The 22,487-nt window shown below is 44.3% G+C and overlaps 1 protein-coding gene across 14 annotated transcripts in view; it reads right to left on the bottom strand.

Annotated features, from left to right (window-relative positions):
* LOC140186896 (lectin-like) overlaps window positions 1–22,487 on the bottom strand; it is a 93,532-nt gene that overhangs the window by 44,983 nt on the left and 26,062 nt on the right. For 12 of the 14 annotated variants that reach the window (XM_072241629.1, XM_072241628.1, XM_072241633.1 and 9 more), the window contains 5 exons: window positions 18,051–18,207; window positions 14,216–14,370; window positions 13,841–13,981; window positions 8,980–9,091; window positions 6,961–7,157 (listed from right to left, as the gene is read on the bottom strand). In XM_072241629.1, the coding sequence (XP_072097730.1) occupies window positions 7,081–7,157; window positions 8,980–9,091; window positions 13,841–13,981; window positions 14,216–14,370; window positions 18,051–18,138 (573 nt within the window). In that variant the 5' untranslated portion in view covers window positions 18,139–18,207 and the 3' untranslated portion in view covers window positions 6,961–7,080. Of the gene's footprint in view, window positions 1–6,960; window positions 7,158–8,979; window positions 9,092–13,840; window positions 13,982–14,215; window positions 14,371–17,444; window positions 18,208–22,487 lie in introns of those variants that run through there. The other 2 variants (XM_072241641.1, XM_072241642.1) reach the window with 2 other exon arrangements.

Below are 22,487 nucleotides of genomic sequence, written 5' to 3'. Positions count from 1 at the left end.
TCCTCTTGTCCTTACCAACAACCCGATGAACCTCCACATCCAGCACATCATTATCTGAAACTTTTGCCATCTCCAAATGGTTCCTACCACCAAACATAAATTTACCTGCTCAGTCCTCTCCACTTTCTGCAGGGATCGCTCCCTCCATGATTCCCTTGTTCATTGTCCCTCCCTACTAATCTCCGTCCTGGCACTTATCCCTGCAAGCGGCCAAGGTTCTACATCTGACCATTCACCTCCTCCTTCACTTCCCTTCAGGGCCACAACAGTCCTTTCATTTGAGGCATCACACTACCTGCAAATCTGCTGGGATTGTCTATTGCATCTGGTGCTTCCAATGCGGTCTCCACTACATTGGAGAGACAAGTCGTAAATTCGGGGACCACTTCCTTAAGCAGAACTTCCATGTGGCCAAATATTTTTGTTCTGATTCCTATTCCCATTCCAACATGTTGGTCCATGGCCTCCTCTTGTGTCACAATGAGGCCACCCTCAGGGTGGAGAAGCAACAACTTATATTTCGTCTGGTGGCCTTTAACCTGATGGCATGAATAGCGATTTCTCCTTCTGATAAAAAAAATCCCTCTTCTTCTATTCTCCACTCTGGCCTCTTACTTCTTCTCACCTGCCTATCACGTCCCCCTGGTGCCCTGCTTCTTCCCTTTCTCCTGCGGTCCACTCTCCTCCCCAGACCTCTACTGTTCCTACCCACCTGGCTCATCTATCAACTTCTAGCTGTCCTCCTCCTTCTCCCCACACCTATTTATTCTGGCATTTTCCCCCTTTCATTCCAGTCCTGATGAAGGATATCGGCCCAAAACGTCGGCTGCTTATTCAGTTCCGTGGAGGCTGCCTGACCTGCTGAGTTCCTCCAACATTTTGTGTATTTGCTTTAAGAAGGAAAAATAAAAAAAACTTTTGTATAGTATTCGCCATGTCTCGCTGAAATGGTTATGAGCCAATACCTGAACTCTCTCCCCATTCTAACACTGGCCCACTCTCACAGTGGTGCTCCAATGATGGCAACTCTGCTTAATCCTATATTCATTTTATTGGCCTGTGCCAAGAGCCTAATTATGCACAATCCAATGCCACCTTGGAACTGTGATTCGCGGAATGTCCGAACCGCCCCCACTCGCTTCTTTTGAACTCTCTCTCCCGCTATGGAATGCAATGTCTCAAAGTACAAAGTTTAAGTTCAATTGTTATCCAAACATTCATGGCTACAGCCAAATGAAACAGCATTACTCCAGGTCCAAGGTACAAAACACAGAACCAACAGTCACACACAGCACAAAGCACATATAGTACATATAAGACAGATTTCCCTGATGACTACATCTGCAGTAAGTGTGCCCAACTTCAGAGCCTGATTGACCAGTCAAGGAGTTGGAGCTGGAGTTGGATGTACTCAGGATCATTCAAAAAGCCGAAGATACTATAGATGAGACTTTAAAGAGGTGATCACATCCAGAGTACAGGGTTCGGATAGTAGATGAGTATCAAAATGACAGGCAGGTAGGCAGAGGGGTGCAGTGGCTCTGTTGGTAAAAAAATGAAATTAAATCCTAAGAAAGGAGTGACAAAGGATTGGAAAATGTAGAATACTTGTGGGTAAAGTTAAGAAACTGCAAGGGTAAAAAGACCCTGATGCGAGTTATATACAGGCCTCCAGACAGTAGCCAACATGTAGGATACAAATTACAATGGGAGACAGAAAAGGCATGTAAAAAAGGCAATATTATGATAGTCATGGGAGGATTTCAATTAGCAGGTAAATTGGAAAAATCAGGTTGGTATTGGATCCCATTTGCGGAATGCCTATGTGATGTCTTTTTAGAACAGCTTGTAGTTGAGCCCACTAGGGGAAAGGCAATTCTGCTTTGGGTGTTGTATAATGAACTGGATTTGATTCGGGCTGTAATGTATAGACCTGTTTCTTTTAGAGCAATGACTCCCCTTAGCATTATGTATGGAGTGTTGACCATGCAAGCGCATTGGTCTCTCTATGCACCAGTTAAAGCCATCTCCTACATGTGTGGTTTAATGTAATTGATATGTAGTTGCTCAGGCACAACAGATTGGTAATGAGTATGAACCTGAATGCCAGAGAATATCACCAACTCCACTGACAGTTACAGGACGAGACTGCAAGAAGAAAGAGTTAAATTGTATGGAGAAAGCCATCACGGACGCTAACAAAGGGACACATGAGTAACAGTGCACAGTACACAATGAAACACTCACACCTAGCAAAGTTCAAGTGAAAGTAATTTGGCAATGGCTTTGGTCAGGTAAGTTGATGAATTTGATAGTGCTAATGAAGACTGGGATTCGTATACAGAGAGAGCTGCACTTTCTTTTTCTCATCCATGTGAACAACATGGATAAGGAAAAGAAAGCCCCTTACTTCTTAGCTTAATGGGTGTTAGGACATACAGTCTTTTATGCAATTTAGCAAACCCTGAAATGCCAGCAAGCAAGATGTTTGACAAAATTGAAAAAATTTCAAGATCACTTGAGCACTAAACAGCTGGTAATAACTGAGAGATTTAGATTTTATGGAAGGAACCAGTCAAAAAATGATACCATTGCTGAATACATGATAGAACTGCGTAAACTTTCCCAACACTGTGACTTCAGAGATAGAATTTTGGATACATTAAAAGACAGGCTTGTATCTTTCATGCATAGTCAAAGCACTCAAACGAGGCTACTATCAGAAAGAGACCCTACCTCAGAACAGGCATTGACCATTGCAATATTGTTAGGGACTGCAGCAAAGGATGCAGAAGAACTATGGAAAAGAGGTTAAAATGTGAAATGCACAGTATGTCCCTGTATAGTGCAAAAAGCCAAAATGGTATTGATGTGGCAAATCCTCCCATGATGCAAATGACTGTTGATTCCAAAAAAAGTTTGCAGCAAGTATCACAGACAAGGTCTCATAGACAGAGTGTGCAAGGCAGACAAAAAGAGCAACCAAGTGAAAAGTTTCAATCACAAAACTAAGCAAAGCATAAAATGACTGAATGTGAAACAAAATCAGGCAACACAGAGTCTGACAAAGGTGAGTTGTCATGCCCAGAATTACATTGTATTACTGAAGCAGATCACAAAATCATCTGGATCACAATAGATGTGTCTGGTGTAAAACTGAAAATGGAGGTGGATACATAGCAACACACATCAAAGTTGCTGGTGAATGCAGCAGGCCAGGCAGCATCTCTAGGAAATCAAAATCTCTTACTAGCTCTTCCCTCAGTTAGTCAAAATCTCTTACTAGCTCTTCCTTCATATAGTCCTGACGAAGGGTCTCGGCCCGAAACGTCGACTGTACCTCTTCCTAGAGATGCTGCCTGGCCTGCTGCGTTCACCAGCAACTTTGATGTGTGTTGCTTGAATTTCCAGCATCTGCAGATTTCCTCGTGTTTGGATGGATACATAGTAAGCTTTGTCTACAATTTCAGAGGCTGACTACAACAGACTGTTCTCTAAGCTCCCATTAGAGAAGACCTCAGTGATGCTAAAGAGCTACATTGGTGAAAAGGTGTCTCCCAAAAGCAAACTGAAAATAAATCTGATATGGAGGCCAAAAACAACAGTTAGAGCTGCATGTGTTGAAAAATGGAGGACCAGCACTTTTTTGATGTGAATGTTGAAAAAAAAATCCAACTAGACTTGCACACAATCAGAGCTATCAATGTAACACTAACCAGAGGCTGTCACGGCTGCTTAATGCTAATGAGAAGGTGTTGGAGAAGGGTATTGGTAAACTCAAAGACATGAAGGCCAGGATTGAATAGAATGAAGCAGCAACACCAAGATTCCATAAAGCGCATCCAGTGCCTTACACACAATGTCCAAAAGTGGATCTTGAACTTCAGAGGATGGAGGCATCTGGAATTTTCTTCAAGGTTAAGTGGACCAATTGGGCCACACCCATTGTCCTGGTGATCAGGAAAGGGGAGCCCAGAGCCAGTTGCATATGTGGGGATTTCAAAGTGAGTATACTGAAGTATGCTTCAGTGAGTGTACTGGGAGGAATTCAGAAGGTTCAGGAAAAGAGAGGGCATATAATAGAGCAAAAATTTCTGGGAAGTTGGAGGATTGGGAAGCTTAAAAAATCAACAGAACACAACTGGAAAAAAAAGGAGAGAAAAGATAAAATACAAAGGTAAGCTAGCCAATTATATCAAAGAGGATACCAGTAGTATTTTCAGATGTATAAAGCACAAAAGAGAGACAATAGTGGATATTGGACCACTGTAAAATGACACTGGAGAGGTAGAAATGAGAGACAAAGGAATGGTGCATAAACTTATTAAGTATTTTGTGTCAATCTTCACTGTGAAAGACATTAGCAGTGTGTCAGAAATTTGAGAATGTCAGAAGACAGATGTGAATGTAGTTGCTATTACTATGAAGAAGGTGCTTGGGCAGCTGAAAGGTCTGAAGGCAGATAATTGAATTGAATTGACTTTATTTCTTACATCCTTCACGTACATGAAGAGTAAAAATCTTTATGTTATGTCTCCATCTAAATGTGCCATGTGCAATCATAGTAATTTACAATAAATAGAACAGTTAATGTAATATAGAGTACACTCTATTCAGCGTGAGTTCATCAGTCTGATGGCCTGGTGGAAGAAGCTGTCTCGAACCCTGTTGGTCCTGGCTTTTATGCTGCGGTATTGTTTCCCAGTTGGAATAGATTGTGGTTGGGATGACTTGGGTCCCCAATGATCCTACGGGCCCTTTTTACGCACCTGTCCTTGTAAATGTCCTGAATCATGGGAAGTTCACAACTCCAGATGCGCTGGGCTGTCCGCACCACTCTCTGCAGAGTCCTGCGATTAAGGGAGGTACAGTTCCCATACCAGGCAGTGACGTAGCCAGTCAGGATGCTCTCAATTGTGCCCCCGTAGAAAGTTCTTAGGATTTGAGGTCCCATAAGTCACTTGGACTAAATGAACAGTACAACAGGGTTCTGAAAGAGGTGGATGAAGAGACTGAGGAGGCTTTAATAATGATCTTTCAAGAATCACGAGATTCTGGAATGGTTCCGGAGGATTGGAGACTTGCAAAAGCCACTCTACTCTTTCAGAATAGAGGGAGGCAGGGGAAAGGATCTACCTGGATGCATATTGGCCATGTATGGCAACAGCTCTGAATGTGTCTGCAAGAAACTGCAGAGAGTTGTGTACACAGCTCAGTGCATCACAGAAACCAGCCTCCCCTCTGACTCCGTCTATACTACTTACAGCCTCAGTAAAGAGTGAGCTTAATCAAAGACCCCACCCATCCCACACATTCTCTCTTCTCTCCTCTCCTATTTAGCAGAAGATACAGAAGCCTGAAAGCACAGACCACCAGGCTCAAGGACAGTTTCTGTCCCACTGTTATCAGACTCCCGAATGGATTCCTTGTATTCCTGAACTCACATCTACTTTGTTATGAATTTTCACTTTTTTGTTTACTGGCACTGCACTTTCTCTGCAGCTTTTACACTTTATTCTGCATTGTTACTGTTTTGCTTTGTTCCTCCTCAATGCAGTGTGTAATGATTTGATGGATATGAACAGCAGTACAAGACAAACTTTTCAGTGTACCTTGATAAACCAGTTCCAGTTACAGAGAAAGTTCAGTGCAGGCAGGCCATAAGGTGCAAGGCTACAAGAAGGAAGAAGAGAGAATGTGTGGGGTGGGTGGTGTCTTTGATTATGCTGGCTGCTTTACTGAGGCAGTGAAAAGTGTAGACAGACTCCATGGTGAGGAGGTAGTTTCCCTGAAGTGCTGAGCTATATCCACAACTCACAACAGAGAGAAGTGGACACAGCCGTCCTTATCATTGAAACCATCGACTTGAGGCACTGCTTGAAGAAAGCAACATCTACCAATAAAGATCCTCACCATCCAGGCAATGACCTCTGCTTGCTGGTAAAGTCAAGCAAGAGATGCAAACGTCTGAAGGGCCACACCACCAGGTTCAGGAACGGTTACTGTCCTACAACCGACAGAGTCTGGAACCGATCTAAACTACCCGAATACTACCTCAGCAATGGGACACTATGGACCATCGCTTAAACCACCATGGGCCTGTTTCTGATTGTGATTGTTTCACTAATGTCTTGTTTTGCACAGCCATTTTCTTCACTGTCTTGTATAATTGAGGTTTGGTTTATTTATAATTTACACATGAGTTATGAATGATGTATGTTCTGTGTGTTGCCTGAATCTACACGCCTGTGATGCTGCTGCAAGTTTTTCATTGTATCTGTAGTTCACCGTACTTATGCACATGACAATAAACTTGATGTTGAGTAAATATGTAAACCACAATGTCATGTAGTTTACTGACTGACTTTGAAGAGCTGAATGTCAGTTCAGTAACTAAATAGAAACTACATGGGTTAGGTGGGTTTAATGCTGAGTTATTCCCACCGTCTCTCTCACTCTCATTGTCATTTTAGTCAATTCCTCACCTCTCTGATGCCATCCCTCATCAGATTGATGAGGCACTTGGACAAGGTTTGTGTTCTATCAGATTATACTGTATCTAGACAAATGCCAAAAACCAGGAATTGTTTGCAAAATTGACAAACAGTTGGTTGAGTTGAATTTTAAACAGACAACAGAGGTTTCATGCAATTGTGCGAAGGTATTTATGGGCCCATTTTATCTTCTGCAGCCTCATCACAGTGTTGTAAAATCTCATTCCCTGCAATTATTCCAGTAAATCCCCTTTGTGTCCTCCTCAGATCCTTGATTTCACTTCCACGTGCGGTGGTCTGGACCCAACACACCAAGTGCGGACAAAGGGAGGGTTAATTTTGCGAAGTCTGTGCTGAATTCTCCTCAGTTCAGCACTGAGTGCAGAGGTGGGGAGGGAGCAACAGTGGGACAGGAAAGCTGCTGGAAACTAGACTCACACAGGAACAAACACACAGCTTAGGATGCAATTCTCTTTATTATTGGCTGAGAAACTAAACGAGTACAGTCACCACAGGCAGTGGTAACGAAGAAATCAAGGCACTGAATCAACCACTGGAAATGATGAGTGGACGGTTCTGGAGTCTTCTAAATACAGTGAAGTTCGTAGGCACAAACAAAACTTTCATCGTCTTCACAGAACAAATCATTCCAACGTTTCTCACCTTGAAGCAGAGAAAAGGAATCCAACATTGACCTGTTAATCTACAAGCATAATGTGCAGATGCCGAAAATCTGAAAATAATTCTGAAAATACTCAGGAGGTCAGGCAGCATGTGGGGAGAGAGAAACAGGAAAGTCATGCATGGAAACATTATTTCTCTGTTCACAGATGCTGCCTGATCTGATGAGCATTTCCAGCATTTTCTGTTTTTTGTTTAATCTTAATGTTTTCTCTTTTTGAGTCAGTGTCTGTAGGCCATGAATATTTCCTGACCTTGATCCATGAGTTTGCCTCGTAAATAAAGGGAGTCACTTGTTATGGTCCATGTGCAGTCAGAGTGTGTGTTGCTGAAACCTGACACCTCACAATATTCACTGGGCATTTGGATTGTTCCAGTTTGAAGTGGCTGGGCTCATTCTGGGCTGGAACTCTTTGTGTGAACTGGACAACAACTCTGCCCCATCAGAGATAAACTGAACCCTCACCATTTCATGGACCTCCAAATGGGAGTAGAATGAGGAACCTCTGGAATGCAGAAGATGAACATAATATTTCTGGCTTCAATTTCTGGTTTGCATTTCACTGTGAAAAGTTTTATTTTTCCTTTATGTTATGAGAAGGAAACTGGAGGCCCACGAGCCAGTCCTCATCAGGGGATCAGATGTGGAGATCTTTATATTCCTTGGTGTTATCATTTCAAAGAAAGTGTCCTGCAGGCCAGCAGATAAATGCCATTACAAAGAAGGCATGGCAGCACCTCTACTTTCTTAGAAGTTTGTGAGGATTCAGTATGTTATCTAAAATTTTGACAAACTTCTATAGGTTCATGATAGAAAGCATACTGACTGGTTGCCTGGAATGGAAACACCAGTGCCCTTGAATGAAAAAGCCTACAAAAGGTAGTGGATACAGCCCAGTCACACACAATGTTGTCTCCACTACCGAGCACATCTACAGGGAGTGCTGTTGCAGGAAAACAGCTTCCATTATTAAGGACCCCCACATGCTCTCTTCTTGCTGCTGCCATCAGGAAAAAGATATGGGAGCCTTGGGTCTCACACCATCAGGAACAGTTATTACACCTCAACCATCAGGCTCCCGAACCAGACTGGATAACTTCAATCACCCCAACACTGAACTGATACCACAACCCACAAAATCACTTTCAACGACTCTACAACTCATGATCCAATATTATTTATTACTATTTACCTCCCATTATTATTTGGTTCTTTGTTTCTTTTGTATTTACACAATTCATTGTCTTTTGCACATTGGTTGTCTGTCTTTGTGTGTAAGTTTTCATTGATTCTATTGGTTTTATTTGGATTTACTGTGAATGCCCACAAGCAAATGAATCTCAGGGTGGCTTATCATGACATACATATATGCACTTTGACATTAAATTTACTCTGAACTTTGTTCTTTGAGTTTCTTTATCTGCAGTGACACAAACCTGATATTACATCCCTTGTACATTGCTCCACCTGCAAGCTCACAGTGAGTTGAACCTAAGGGTTTTCATTGTGAAATTTTAACTCTGTTGTTCTCTCTATAGACGCTGCCTGACCTGCTGATTTTTGTGAATTTGCTGGTTTTATCTCAGATTCCCAGCATTGTCTGTTTTTGGTTTCATTTTCATACACTGACTGTTCCCCTGTCCCTGCATTACACCCCATTTATCCTCCTCTAACTGCTGGGTAATGAGCCCAGTTCAGCTGAGCATGGGGCTGGTTTGTTCCTTCTGTGGTGACAGGCCTCTTCAACACTGTGTCTGAAATGGACTTCAAAGACAATAACATTTCTCTCACTGTTACACTTACCTGAATGATGAATGGTCACACAGTCTTCATTGTGTCCATGATCATTAGGTTCATTCTGAGCCCAGTTTCGGTAACTGTACAAAGATCCGTCAATCCATGTGAAATCCCCTTCCTGTGGGACATAAATCAGTGATTATTTCTGTGGGAACGCTGAGTAACCTGGGCCTGAGCGAGATTGAGACCAGAATACGAGCAGTCAAGTCAAACAGGGCAGTGAATGAGATTTTAAGTGACAGACTGTCAGGGTGGGAGAAATCTGGTGGAAGTAACAGAATCCTTGGAACAAAGAAACTGGATCTGAGAGTAAAAGTCAGGGAGAAGGAATAATGACAACGCAGACAATGAGTCATTGAGCACAAATACACAGACTGATCTCATAAACAGCAGAGGAACAAATGACAGAAGAAGTTAAAATAACTGCACATGAATGGACACAGACTACAAAACCAAATGGGAATTGGAGATGGGGTGTTAACAGGGAGCTGAGAGACAATACGTTCACACAAAGGGTAGTGGTATGTGGAACTAGCTGCCAGAGGAAGTAGCTGAGGAAGGTACAATGGTATCTTTTAAGAAGAACTTGAACAGCTACAGGCATGGATGGAACTTTGAGGAAATTGGGACCAGCTGGGTGGGCACCATGGTTGACATGGACTAGTTGAGCTAGAGGAGCCTGAATCCTTGCAGTATTGTTCTCTAATCCTATAACTCTGTAATGCTGGTCTGACCAGACCACCTGTACTGTGAACTGTTCCATTTCACTGTTAAAAGAACTGAGAGGCATTGGAGCAGTGAACTGATCACAAAACACGGAGGCAAGGAAAATCCAACAGGCTGGGGCTTTTTCTCCACAAGAGAGAAGATTGAGGTGTGAGCAGCCAAGGGTCATCCTCGCTATGAAGGATTTATTGGGTGGATGTGAAGAGGATATTTTCTCTTGTCTGTGAAACTAGGTTTACTGGTGATAAATGTAAAATATTCACCAATAAATCAAAGAGAGAACAGATGTAAATCTTCTTGACTTGGGTTTGGTGGGCAGGTGGAGCTCTGGACCACAAGTAATTAAAGAGCACAGATGCACTTAAGAGAGGGTAGATAGAGAAAGGAACAGATGGAAGTGTTGATGGGTTTGGATGGGGGGGGGGGAGGCTCCTGAGGAGCAGCAACATTACCACGGATTCCGTGGGCCAAGTGTCCTGTTTCTGTACTCCACGTGCAGGGGACACCCTCATTCCACAAACACTACAGATATCAGAATACACACCAGTGTGAAATTCCCAGGTTCCGGAATTAAAACAGTTATCAAAGTTCCAGCCCCAGAGATTCTGGATTCTGTCCCCACTGTGTGAGGTCACGGAATGGGAAGGGTCTAATTTATCTCCGATGGGACAGGCATGTTGCCCAGTCCACACAGGGAGTTCCAGCACAGAGTGAGCCCAGCCACATCAATCTGGGAACATATCCTAACTCTAAAATAAGTTACCAACATACAGAACAGTGAATCTCAGAATCACTAGTTGCAGTAACTACAGAGCCACAATGACAATTAATATTAGGATGTTAGAACCAGGGATTTTAATCAGACAAGTCTGAAAAAATCACTAAGCAATTACCATCAACAGATCACTTGCAATACCAGAGGAAACAACACACTGGACCATTGCTACACCACCATTAAGAATGCCTACCGTGCTATTCCACACGGGAAGTCTGATCACCCGGCTCTACTTCCACTCTCTGTGTATAGGCAGAGACTGAAGACTGCAGCACCAGCAGTGAGGACCAAGAAGGTTTGGACAAGGGAAGCACAGGAGTGCCTACAGGACTGCTTTGAATCAGTGGACTGGACTGTAGTCAGGGAAACAGTCACAGCTGCTGGAGGAACTCAGCAGGTCGGGCAGCATCTGTGGAAAAGATTGGTCGATGTTTCGGGCCGGAACCCTTCATCAGGACTGTAGGGGAAAGGGGCAGAGGCCCTATAAAGAAGGTGGGGGGAGGGTGGGAAGGAGAAGGCTGATAGGTTCCAGGTGAAAAACCAGTAAGGGGAAAGATAAAGAGGTCGGGGAGGGGAAGCATGGAGGAGATAGGCAGGAAAGGTGAGGAAGGAATAGGGGAAAACACAATGGGTAGTAGAAGGAGGCGGAACCAAGAGGGAGGTGGTAGGCAGCTGGGGGGGGGGCAGAGTGAGATAGGGATAGGGGAAGGGAGGGGGAGGGAATTACCGGAAGTTGGAGAATTCTATGTTCATACCATGGGGCTGGAGACTACCTAGGCGGTATATGAGGTGTTGCTCCTCCAACCTGAGCTTAGCCTCATCATGGCAGTAGAGGAGGCCATGTATGGACATATCTGAATGGGAGTGAGAAGCAGAGTTGAAGTGGGTGGCTACTGGGAGATCCTGTCTGTTTTGGCGGACGGAGCAGAGGTGCTCGATGAAGCGGTCCCCCAATCTGCGTTGGGTTTCACCGATGTAGAGGAGGCCGCACCTGGAGCACCGGATGCAATAGGAGACCCCAACAGACTCACAAGTGAAGCGTTGCCTCACTTGGAAGTACTGTTTGGGGCCCTGAATGGTGGCAAGAGAGGAGGTGTAGGGACAGGTGTAGCACTTGCGTTTACAGGGATTCATCTTCGAACCTGGATGAGTACGCTGCAGTTGTTACTGACTTCATTAGAACCTCTGTGGATGAGTGTGTGTCCACAAAGACTTACTGTAGATGAACTAGGAAGTACATTGTCTGCTGAGGGCTAGGTCTGTGGCATTCAAGTCCGGCAACCCAGGCCTGTACCAGAAAATCAGGTATGATTTACGAAGGGCTATTTCAAGGGTGAAGAGACAATTTTGAACGAGGTTGGAAGCGACATTGGATGCATAGCAACACTGGAATGGTCTGCAAGACATTATTTCCTACAAAGTGAAACCCAATAGCATGAATGGCAGTGATGCTTCACTACCATATGAACTTGACACTTTCTATGCCCGCCTTGAAAGGGAGAATATAACTACAGCTGCGAAGATCCCTGCTACACCTGATGACCCTGTGCCCTCTCCTCAGAGGCCGATGTTAGGCTGTATTTAAAGAGGGTGAATCCATGCAAGGTAGAAGTTCCTGATGGAGTACCTGGTAAGGCTCTGGAAACCTGTGCCAACCATCTGGCGGGAGTGCTCGAGGACATCTTGAACCTCTCACTGCTATGGGCGAAAGGTCCCACTTGCTTCAAAAGGGCAACAGTTATACCAGTGCCTAAGAAGAATAATGTGAGCTGCTTTACTGACTATCACCCAGTAGCACTCACATCTACAGTGATGAAATGCTTTGAGAGGTTGGTCATGACTAGACTGAACTCCTGCCTCAGCAAGGACCTAGATCCATTGCAATTCGCCTATCACCACAATAGGTCAACGGTAGATGCAATCTCAATGGCTCTTCACACGTCTTTAGACCACCTGGACAACACAAACTCCTTTGTTAGGATGCTGTTCTTCGACTATAGCTCAGTATTTAATACCATCATTCCCACAATCCTAATTGAGAAGTTGCAGAACCTGGGCCTCTGTACCTCCCTCTGCAATTGGATCCTCGACTTCCTAACCGGAAGACCACAGTCTGTGTGGATTGGTGATAACATCTCCTCCTCGCTGACAATCAACACTGGCGCACCTCAGGGGTGTGTGCTTGGCCCACTGCTCTACTCTCTATATACACATGACAATGTGGCTAGACATAGCTCAACTGCCATCTATAAATTTGCTGATGATGCAACCATTGTTGGTAAAATCTCAGATGGAGACGAAAAGGTGCACAGGAGTGAGATATGCCAACCAGTGGAGTGGTGCCGCAGCAACAACCTGGCACTCAATGTCAGTAAGACAAAAGAGCTGATTGTGGACTTCAGAAAGGTTAAGACGAAGGAACACATACCAATCCTCATAGAGGGATCAGAAGTGGGAAGAATGATCAGTTTCATGTTCCTGGATGTCAAGATTTCTGAGGATCTAACCGGGTCCCAACATATCGATGCAGTTATAAAGAAGGCAAGACAACGGCTATACTCCATTAGGAGTTTGAAGAGATTTGGTATGTCAATAAATACACTCAAAAACGTCTGTGGATGTACCACGGAGAGCATTCTGACAGGCTGCATCACTGTCTGGTATGGGGGGTGAGGGGCTACTGCATGGGACCAAAAGAAACTGCAGAGGGTTGTAAATTTAGTTGGCTCCATCTCGGGTACTAGCCTACAGAGAACCCTGAACATCATCAAGGAGCAGTGATGCAGAAAGGCAGAGTCCATTTATGAGGATCTCCAGCACCCAGGGCATGCTCTTTTCTCACTATTACCATCAGGTAGGAGATACAGAAGCCTGAAGGCACACACTCAGCGATTCAGGAACAGCTTCTTCCCCTCTGCCATCCAATTCTTAAATGGACATTGAACCTGTGAACACTACCTCACTTTTTAGATATATATTATTTGTTTTTGCATGATTTTTAATTTATTCAATATATGTATACTGTCATTTATTTATTAATTATTATCATTTAATTATTTTTTTCTTCTATATTATGTATTGCATTGAACTGCTGCTGCTAAGTTAACAAATACCATGACACATGCTGGTGATAATAAACCTGATTCTGACTATTTCTGATAGTAATGTTTTATTCCGGACTTATTGCATTTTATTTATTTTGATCCAAGTTCCCGGCTGCTGCGATGGGATTCAAAATTGTGTACCTGGATCATTAGGATACACCCAGTAACTTAACCGCCACACTGCTACACCCCTGTTACTCTGCACAATGTCAGGTGTAATTCTTTCTGTGGTGGGAATGTAACACATCATCATAAATTTTACCTGTGATCTGTCATTCAGGCCAATCCATGACCTTGGCTTGCTTTCATCCACAGCACCGACCACGTCAGAAATGAAGTTGTCATGGATGCGTGACATCACGGACGCCAGATGTCCAGAATGTGGGAGCTGATTACAGAACTCCTTTAAATAAAAGAAATAATTTTTCTGTTGCTGAGAATCACCATTCTTCATTTTCCTGACATCCCTCTGTAAATTATCCGAATTGATTTTGGAAATTCAGTAATCTTGTTACATGAAACAAAGTTCTTGTTCTTCAAACACTTTGTAGTGAAACGCACACCGTGTTAACTCCTGGATGTGGAGTTCCCCTAAAATCCAAAGACTCCAGAGAAATCACTGGTTTCAGGGACTTACCTCAGCTGCCATCCATGCCCTTTTGTCACTGAAAAACCGGTAACAGGAGTTTAAAGGAGGAAAATAAAACCAGTTTTCATCACAAGGTCCTCTGAATAGTCTATAGTTTTCAAGGTCCCGCTGAGTCCTCTTCAGAACCAAGGAATTGTTTGTCCCTTTCAGTCAAAGAGAATTAGAATTTAAACCAACTACAATAACCAAAATGCCAGTTACAAGCAGTCACAGATTTTGCTGTTTCACAACACCAGACCTTGATGGACACACAGAAGGTCAGGGTTCGAGGGGAGGAAGGAGCACCAGCTGTAGCTGTGGCCCCTCTACTGTTTAATATAGACCTAATGTGATCTCCCCCCGCCCACCTCTTGTAAAAGGGGAAAGGGACAGATCGAGGAACTGCAGGCTGATCGGCCTGACACAGGGAGTGGACAAGGTGTTGGGAAATGTTCTGAGTGACAGCACAACTCGTCATTTAGAGCGGTGTAGTTAATCAAGGTCAGTCACACAGATGTGAAAGGAAGGTTGTATTTGACTAACGAATGAACAGGCAGTGTCCATGTGCTGTGCTGTTTACTGCATTCCAACTGGACCTTCGGAAATATTGTCCAAAGTCCACTAGGTTTTAAGTTCAGAATAATGAAATCCTTGGGATCCAACAGAGAGTGACATGTTGGATTACAAAGCAAAATACTGCAGATGCAGGAAATCAGAAATAAAATCAAAAACTGCTGGTGATGCAGAGAGAGGGCAAAGAGGGAGATCAGTCAGATTGTGGGCTGTGCAGGAGGGAACACAGCACAAGGCACTGGCTTGGTTTTATTGACGGAGCAACTCATTGAGGGTGTGTGTCCAGGGAAGATGTGTGGAGATCTGAGACATGCAGGGTAAAGGCAGCCTCAGGACTGGTGACAATTGTGCGTGGGTCTGTGTGTGAGCGTGTCATACTGGGGAGAGGTGCTTGGAGCTGGGAGACACAGGCTGCATCTCTCTCCCCACCCCTTGTTTACTGAGGTGAATTTTGTAGAAGTTACAGAGCTGAAAGAGCCTTGTGGGCACAACTCCTTCCTGTGGCTCCTTTCACTCCCCCTGTTCTTTACCTTATCTCACCCTGTAATCCCTGGTTGACTGGCTCACAGGCTGCAGTAAATTGCCCCCAGTGTGGGAGGGTGCAGGGGAGTCAGAGTGGTCAGAAAGAGGATGGACTGTAGAGAGAGTGGAGGCTTTGTGGCCAAGTTTATGGACAATTCAAAGATAGCAGAAGGAGCAGGGAGTGTTGAACAAGCAGGGCTTCTGCAGAAAGACTGAGACAAATTCGGAGAATGGGTGAAGAAGCGGTAGATGGAATAAAGTGTAGTCACGGTGTATGCTCATGCACTTTGGGAGAAGGACTAAAGGCATAGATGATTTTCTAAATGGGGATAAAATTCAGAAATCAGAGGTGCAAAGGGACTTGGGAGTCCTCATGCAGGATACCCGAATCATTAATTTACAGGTTGAGTCTATGGTAAAGAAGACAGATCCAATGTTAACATTAATTTTGAGAGGACTAGAATATAAAACCAAGGATGCAAGTTTGGGGCTTTATAAGGCATTATTCAGATTGCACTTCAAGTATTGTGAGCAGCTTTGGGCTCTTTCTCTGAGAAAGGATGTGCTGGGATTGGAGAGAGTCCAGAGGAAGTTCATGAAAATGATCCCAGGAATGAAAGGGTTAACACGTGTTTGATGTCTCTGGGCCAGTACAGACTCGAATATTAGAAGCCCTAGATAGAGTGGATATGGAGATGATGTTTCCTAAATTGCGGGAGTCTGGGACTAGAAGACACAGCCTCAGAATAGTAAGATTCTGCTTTAGACCAGAAATGATGAGGCATTTCTCTAGCCAGAGGGTGGTGAATCTGTGGAATTTAACACCACAGACAGCTGCAGAGACCAAGTTTTTGGGAATATTTAAAACAGAGGTTGATAACTTCCTGATTAGTCAGAACATCAAATGTTATGGGGAGAAAACAGGAGAATGGGGTTGAGAGGGATAAAAAGTTAGCCACAGTTGAATGGTGGACCAGGTTCAATGAGCTGAATGGCCCGGTTCTGCTCCATTGACTTGTGGTCTTGTGTTCTTATGGAAAACAGGTGCAGGGTGGGACAGATGAGAGTGTTCTGAGAGCTGACATAGGCTCAATGGGCCAAATGGCCTCCTTGCCCTTCATGAGAAAGTTGAATGTGAATATGAATGCACACTTCCCTTACTTTCCCCTTCATCTGTTTCCCCACCTTTCCTTTCAGACGGAGTTTGGTCATTTGCCTCCTCCGCTCCTTGTGGAGCTGAGTTACACTCTCCAACTACTCTCATCATCCCAGATCTCCATGGCTCCAATATTGGTGTTTGTGTCTTCAGCAGCCAAGGCCACAGACCCAAGAAATCTCTCACAAAGCTCCTAGTCAATGAGGACTGTGAGTGTGGCCCTTTAATCCTATTAGATTGTGGGGTGCTTTAACCTGAGAGACAGTGATCACTTCCTCACTCCATTCGAGCCTTGTCAGCCTATCTTGTCTGGTATTTTTTTGCTGTTTATTCTGAAGATCGATACACAATATGGTACAAATTTATATAGGGCAGGTGTCGATGCAACTTTTCCTCCCACATTATAATTTACAGGCAATAGAAATTACACTAACATTTGCCAAGTTTCTATTTTGGGGGACATGATAATACACACAGTATATCTGGAACCGTGATATGTCAAAGATGCACTGTCCTTGCGTTCCTGTCTGTGTCTGTCTCAGATGGACACGTATGACCAGGGCAGAAGAGGGCTCAGCCACTGGGCCAGCCGTTCGTTGCCTCCTGTGACGTGGACCCTGTGGACACCTGTGCTGTGTGGGTGTCTCTTGTTACACACACATTCATGCACGAAGAGGAGGAAGGGACCTGTGGTGAGTTCAGTGTGGTCATGGCAGAGTGCAGGAGACAGGGAGGGCTCAGAGCTCAATGGGAGCTGTGTGATTCCTCTGATGTGTCCCTGTCAGGACATCCCTACCTGACCTATGTCCTTGACAATCTCTGTCTCACACTCCAATTTGATAACTCTGAGACAGAGTGTCAGACAACAGACATTCCCTGCTGCAGCCATCCACTAATTTCCATATTCCATCGTCCACCCCACAGCCGTACACTCATTCTGATCAGCGGTTTATATCTGAAAACAATAGAAGCATCAGCCGAGCCTACCTTCACCGTCACTGTTGGCCAATGTGCTCAGCAACAGAAACTGCAGCAGCAGCATCTCCACAGTGGAGTTCCGTTCCTCCGGCTCGAAGCACAAAAGGTGCAAAATCAGAGTGAAGGTTCCAAAGAGATTCTGCTGCCGTCCCTCCTCTCTCTCCCACTCTCTCACTGAGCTGTCCAAAGAGGTGTGCCTGATATATATTCATATACATGTATAGATCCCAGATTGTGGAGATATTGGCAACATGGAAATTTGATCTCTTCAACTGTACCAATAACTATGCAAAACATTTGCTGTGAGTGCCAGCTGAGATTGGGGTGGAGTGGAAACCAGGGCAACAGTTTGTGAGCTCTTTGTCAGACAGGACATGATGAGGTGCAACTGGCTTCGTAACGTATTGGCCAGCCTGTGGGGAATGTATAATACCGGGATCAATGAATATTATCAGAGAGAATATTGTGATGACCATGTTACTGGGGTGGAGATCCCAACTCCATTTCTGTGACCCACAACTTCCAGGTCTCTAGGTTCCTGCTCTTCCTCCAGTTTCTGTGTTTGATTGGACTGGTTCGGCAGCAGGAAGCACACAATAAGCTCCACATATTCACCTGGTGTGTAAGGCGGTGGGATTGATGCAGGAATCCGCAAACCCGGAGCAATGTGTCTTTCCCAACTTCTGCACACACATTCCTTCATCGAGGAGCTTTGTGAGGAAGATCCGGGAAATGAAGCTTAACATGTGAGCAGCATATGATGGCTCTGGACCTGTGTTCACGAGAGTTTAGAGGTATGAGAGGGTATTCCCCTTGAATCCTACTGAATATTAAAAGGCCTACACAGAGTGGAATTGGTGAGGATGCTCCTAACAGTGGGAGAGACTAGAACGAAAGGACACAGTCTCAGAATAGAAGGACATTGCTTTAGAACAGAGATGAGGAGAAATTTCTTTAGTTTGACAGTGGTGAATTTATGGAACTCATTGCTACTGAGATCTGTGGAGACCAAGTCATTGGGGTATATTTAAAGTGGAGGTTGATTGTTTCTTGATAAGTAAAGGCATTAAAGGTTATAGGGAGAAGGCAGGAGAAAGTGGTTGAGAGGGATAATGAATCAGAAATGATGGAATGAGGGAACATGCTAAATGGGCCAAATGGCCAAATTCTGCTCCTATGTCTTATGGTCTGATGGTCTTCATATTCGGTCAATGCAGAGACAAGACTGAATCACAAGCAGGTATCAGGAGCTCCTCATGTTCTGCTGACTCAACCTCCCACACTGTACGTGTGTGCAAAGCTGCATGTAGATGACATGTGTTTACATTTCCTGCGTTGCTTCACACTTATTGAAAAGTAGTTTTGCTTCATTTGTTCCTATCATTCATCGATTTCAGCTGTCCATGGATTTACTGGGTCTCTTTGATCTACTCAGGGAAACTGGTCCAGTTTAGGTTACATTCACTACTTGACTTGCGGAAGGTTTCACTTCTGAACTTTATTCTATGGAACTCTTTGCAATTTGTTCCGTGGTCTCCATTCGATCGATCTGTGGAATACACTCAGAAACACGGTGACATGATACTGGCCTTGAGATTCCTCAATGATACAGGTTTCACTCACAAGCTTAACTGAAATGGTAGAGTGAGGGACATGCCCGGCTGTGGGGAAACCTATGGTGGTAGACTACACTTCTGTTTCTCATCATCCACTGGGTCTCATGGATGCACAGTGCTGATCTGCCAGATCTGTTCTCAGTCCATCCTATAGAGCAGAATTGTACCCCATAACACAACAGGGGTTGTCCTTGGTGTGAAGACAGGACTTTGCCTCTTCAAGAACTGTGTGGTGGCCACCCCTGCTAACACTGCCATGGATGCACGTATCTGCCATTTGGTAGGGTGGTGAGGACAAAGTCACACAGAGTTCTCCCTATGTTGGAGTTGTCACCACCTGCGATGGACACCACTGGCAGCTGTTTCCTTTAGGTCTCAGCTCAGTCGTCGGTGGTGTTTCTGGTCTATTGTTGGTAATGAACATTGAAGCCCCCAACCAGAGTACATTCCATTCCCTCGCTTCTCTTAGTGCTTCTTTTGTCTTTTACAATCTCGTCAAACTTTGAGTGAGAAGAATATTTCATCATCAGGAGCAGATTTCCTTGTCCATGTTTGACCTGATGCCTTGAGATTTCATGGAGTTGGGAGTCAATGTTGGGGACTTCCAGCACCATTTCCTCTCACCGGTAAACTAGCAGGATTGGCCCATGTGCCTGCAGATATGGTCTGGGAAGGCACCAACTGCATCAACAAAGTGCCATCAACAACACAGAGGAACCATGGGAAATAAACTCTGATCTGGCCAATATGCAAAAAGGAACAGTACACAAGATTCAAAGGAGAAGTAACTTAACAGTAAAATAATTTAAATCTGTCCAGGGAAGGAACAAAATGTTATCACCGTTGCACAGGAAAATGTTATGTAAATCAGTGATGGCTGCGTTTCCAGTGTAACAAAAGGGTCAGCTGCAACAACCCTTTAACTCATGAGTTGCTTTTCATATGATTTTACTGTATATTTCCCATTCAAAACATTTCTCTATTAAAAATATTTACTTGAACCTGTGAAAATGAGATAAAAGACCAAGACCATAAGACAAAGGAACAGAATTAGGCCATTTGACCTATTAAGTTTGCTCTGCCATTCCATCATGTCTGTTTCATTATCCCCCTCAACCTCTTTCTCCTCCCTTCTCCCTGTAATCTAGCACTCTTATTGATCAAGAACCTATCACTTCTGTTTTAAATATACCCAATATCTTGTTTATTCCCTGGTATTGGTGTACATTGTACATTGTGAGATGGTGATTCCAGTGGGAGACTTTCTCCATGAAAAAGAGAAGAAGGAGAAACAGGGACCAACAGGGATCTGCTGAAAGATCCTAACCCCTTCCTTCTCAGAGCATTTATGAGTTTGAATTTCTCTGTGCTCTGTGCTTGAAGGCCAGTGATGTGGACAGATGGTGAAGGACATCAGGAATGTTGGACTCTGCTCCATGCTCGAAGGCCAATGATGGGGATGGGTGTTGGAGGACATCCATGGATGTCAGGCTGTCCTAGTTCAGTAGATCCTGGTGCCAGATGTCTGTGTGTGCAGGAGGCACGAGAGCCAGTCAGTTGGCGAGTTTGGAGTTTGGGGTCCAGGGATTGATACTGAAGTTTGAGTAGAAGTCCACAAATTGAATCCTGATGGCTGAAGCCTGGAGACTGGAGGTCCAGGGTCCTGTCCTGTCCTGGAGTTGGACAAGTTGAAGTGTGTGTTGCTGCAAGGAAGGAAAGGGGCTTGTTTTGTTGTTGATTTGTTACCTGTTGTGCTCTATGTTGTTCTGCTGGGCATGCTCTGTTGGCACTTGTGGGCTGCCCCCAGCATATCCTTAGGTGTGTTGGATGTTAACGCAAATGATACATTTCACTATAGGGTGCAAGTACATGTGATAAATAAATCTGAGTCTGAACAACCTCACAACCAAAGCTTCTAGATTCATTTGTAACTTTTTCAGAAATATTCATGGTCAGAGCAATGTTGAGATGAAACTTGTTACTGAGTCCTTCTAATTATGGGCAAAATGAAGATCTGTTGCCAACAAAACAGTGGAGTGTGACAAGGTTATGTTTATTAATAGAACAGCATCTCCTCTGTGACAATACACTGTTTAACTCAGGAAATTTATCCCTGGGTTCTGGCTTGATACCCATCCCAGCAAGGGGTTAATGTTGACTCTCTCCATCTGCTGGGTGGCAGGGTTGAGATACATCTCCACCAAAGGAGCTGTAAGGCCCTCCCTTCCTCCGTTAGTCTGCAGGTCACCCTTGGGCAAGGTGCAGCCCTTCCCCCGCCAGTCAGGGTCGTGTGAAGCCATGGGAGCAGGTGGTGGTCGTATGAGCAGCTGGTGCATATCACGAGTCCTGGTTACGCCAGGCAACCCCTAAAAACTGTTGATAACGGCTGGGGTTACCAATTGTGTAAAGACACTGCCCAGAATAAGGCAATGGCAAACCACTTCTGCAGAAGAAGATTGCCAATAACGGTCTTATGATTATGTTTAGACCATGATTGCCTCCGTCATTTGACACAGCACAGAAAGCAAAGGGCATTATCTGTCTGGCCAATTTTAGTCAAACTCCTGGAAACAGTGACATGAAACTGTACAGTGTTGCACAGGACTAGAGAACAGCTTAGATGACAAATAACACAAACCCAGGTTCACAGCTCTACAGTCTCCTTAAGCACAGTTTGGGAGGAGCGGGTTGGTATTTGTGGTGTTAGGGTCAGGGAGTGAGGGAAAATCAAAGAAAGAAGCTACTCATTCCACAGTCTCTCTGACCTCCTACCACCAGGCTGAAGCTACTGCAGAACAAGAACAAGGACTGTCAGGATGAGTAACAGCTTCTTCCCCCAGGCAGTGAAACATCCAGACACCCTACTACCACTCAATACACATTGTGTTGGATATGCACTTGCTGTCAACTTATACATCTACAGAATACTTTTATATCTGTTAGTATTATTTTATGTGCTGTATGTGATGTACGTACTTGGTCCCTGGGGAACATTATTTCGTTTAGGTTTATACATGTGCATAGCTGAATGACAATGAGGTTGAACTTGAACAAGAGGAATATGGTGAGGGATTGGGAGCTGCAATGTAGACATTCCTGGGAGACGGAGATCACTGAGGCAGGTGAGGAGTTTATTGTCAGCAAAGCTTAAGGGAAGATCTCCATATAACCATATAACAATTACAGCACAGAAACAGGCCATCTCAGCCCTTGTAGTCCGTGCCGAAACCTTACTCTCACCTAGTCCCACTGACCTGCACTCAGCCCATAACTCTCCATTCCTTTCCTGTTTAATTTAACTTTAAACGACAACATCGAACCCGCCCCAACCACTTCTGCTGGAAGCTTGTTCCACACAGCTACCACTCTCTGAGTAAGGAAGTTTCCCCTCATGTTACCCCTAAACTTTTGCCCTTTAACTCTCAACTCATGTCCT

The sequence above is a fragment of the Mobula birostris genome, chromosome 23 (assembly GCF_030028105.1).
Source record: "Mobula birostris isolate sMobBir1 chromosome 23, sMobBir1.hap1, whole genome shotgun sequence".
In the NCBI taxonomy this organism is placed as follows: domain Eukaryota; kingdom Metazoa; phylum Chordata; class Chondrichthyes; order Myliobatiformes; family Myliobatidae; genus Mobula; species Mobula birostris.
The sequence above is the reverse complement of the archived record's forward strand: the minus strand, read 5'-3'. Positions and strand labels throughout refer to the sequence as shown.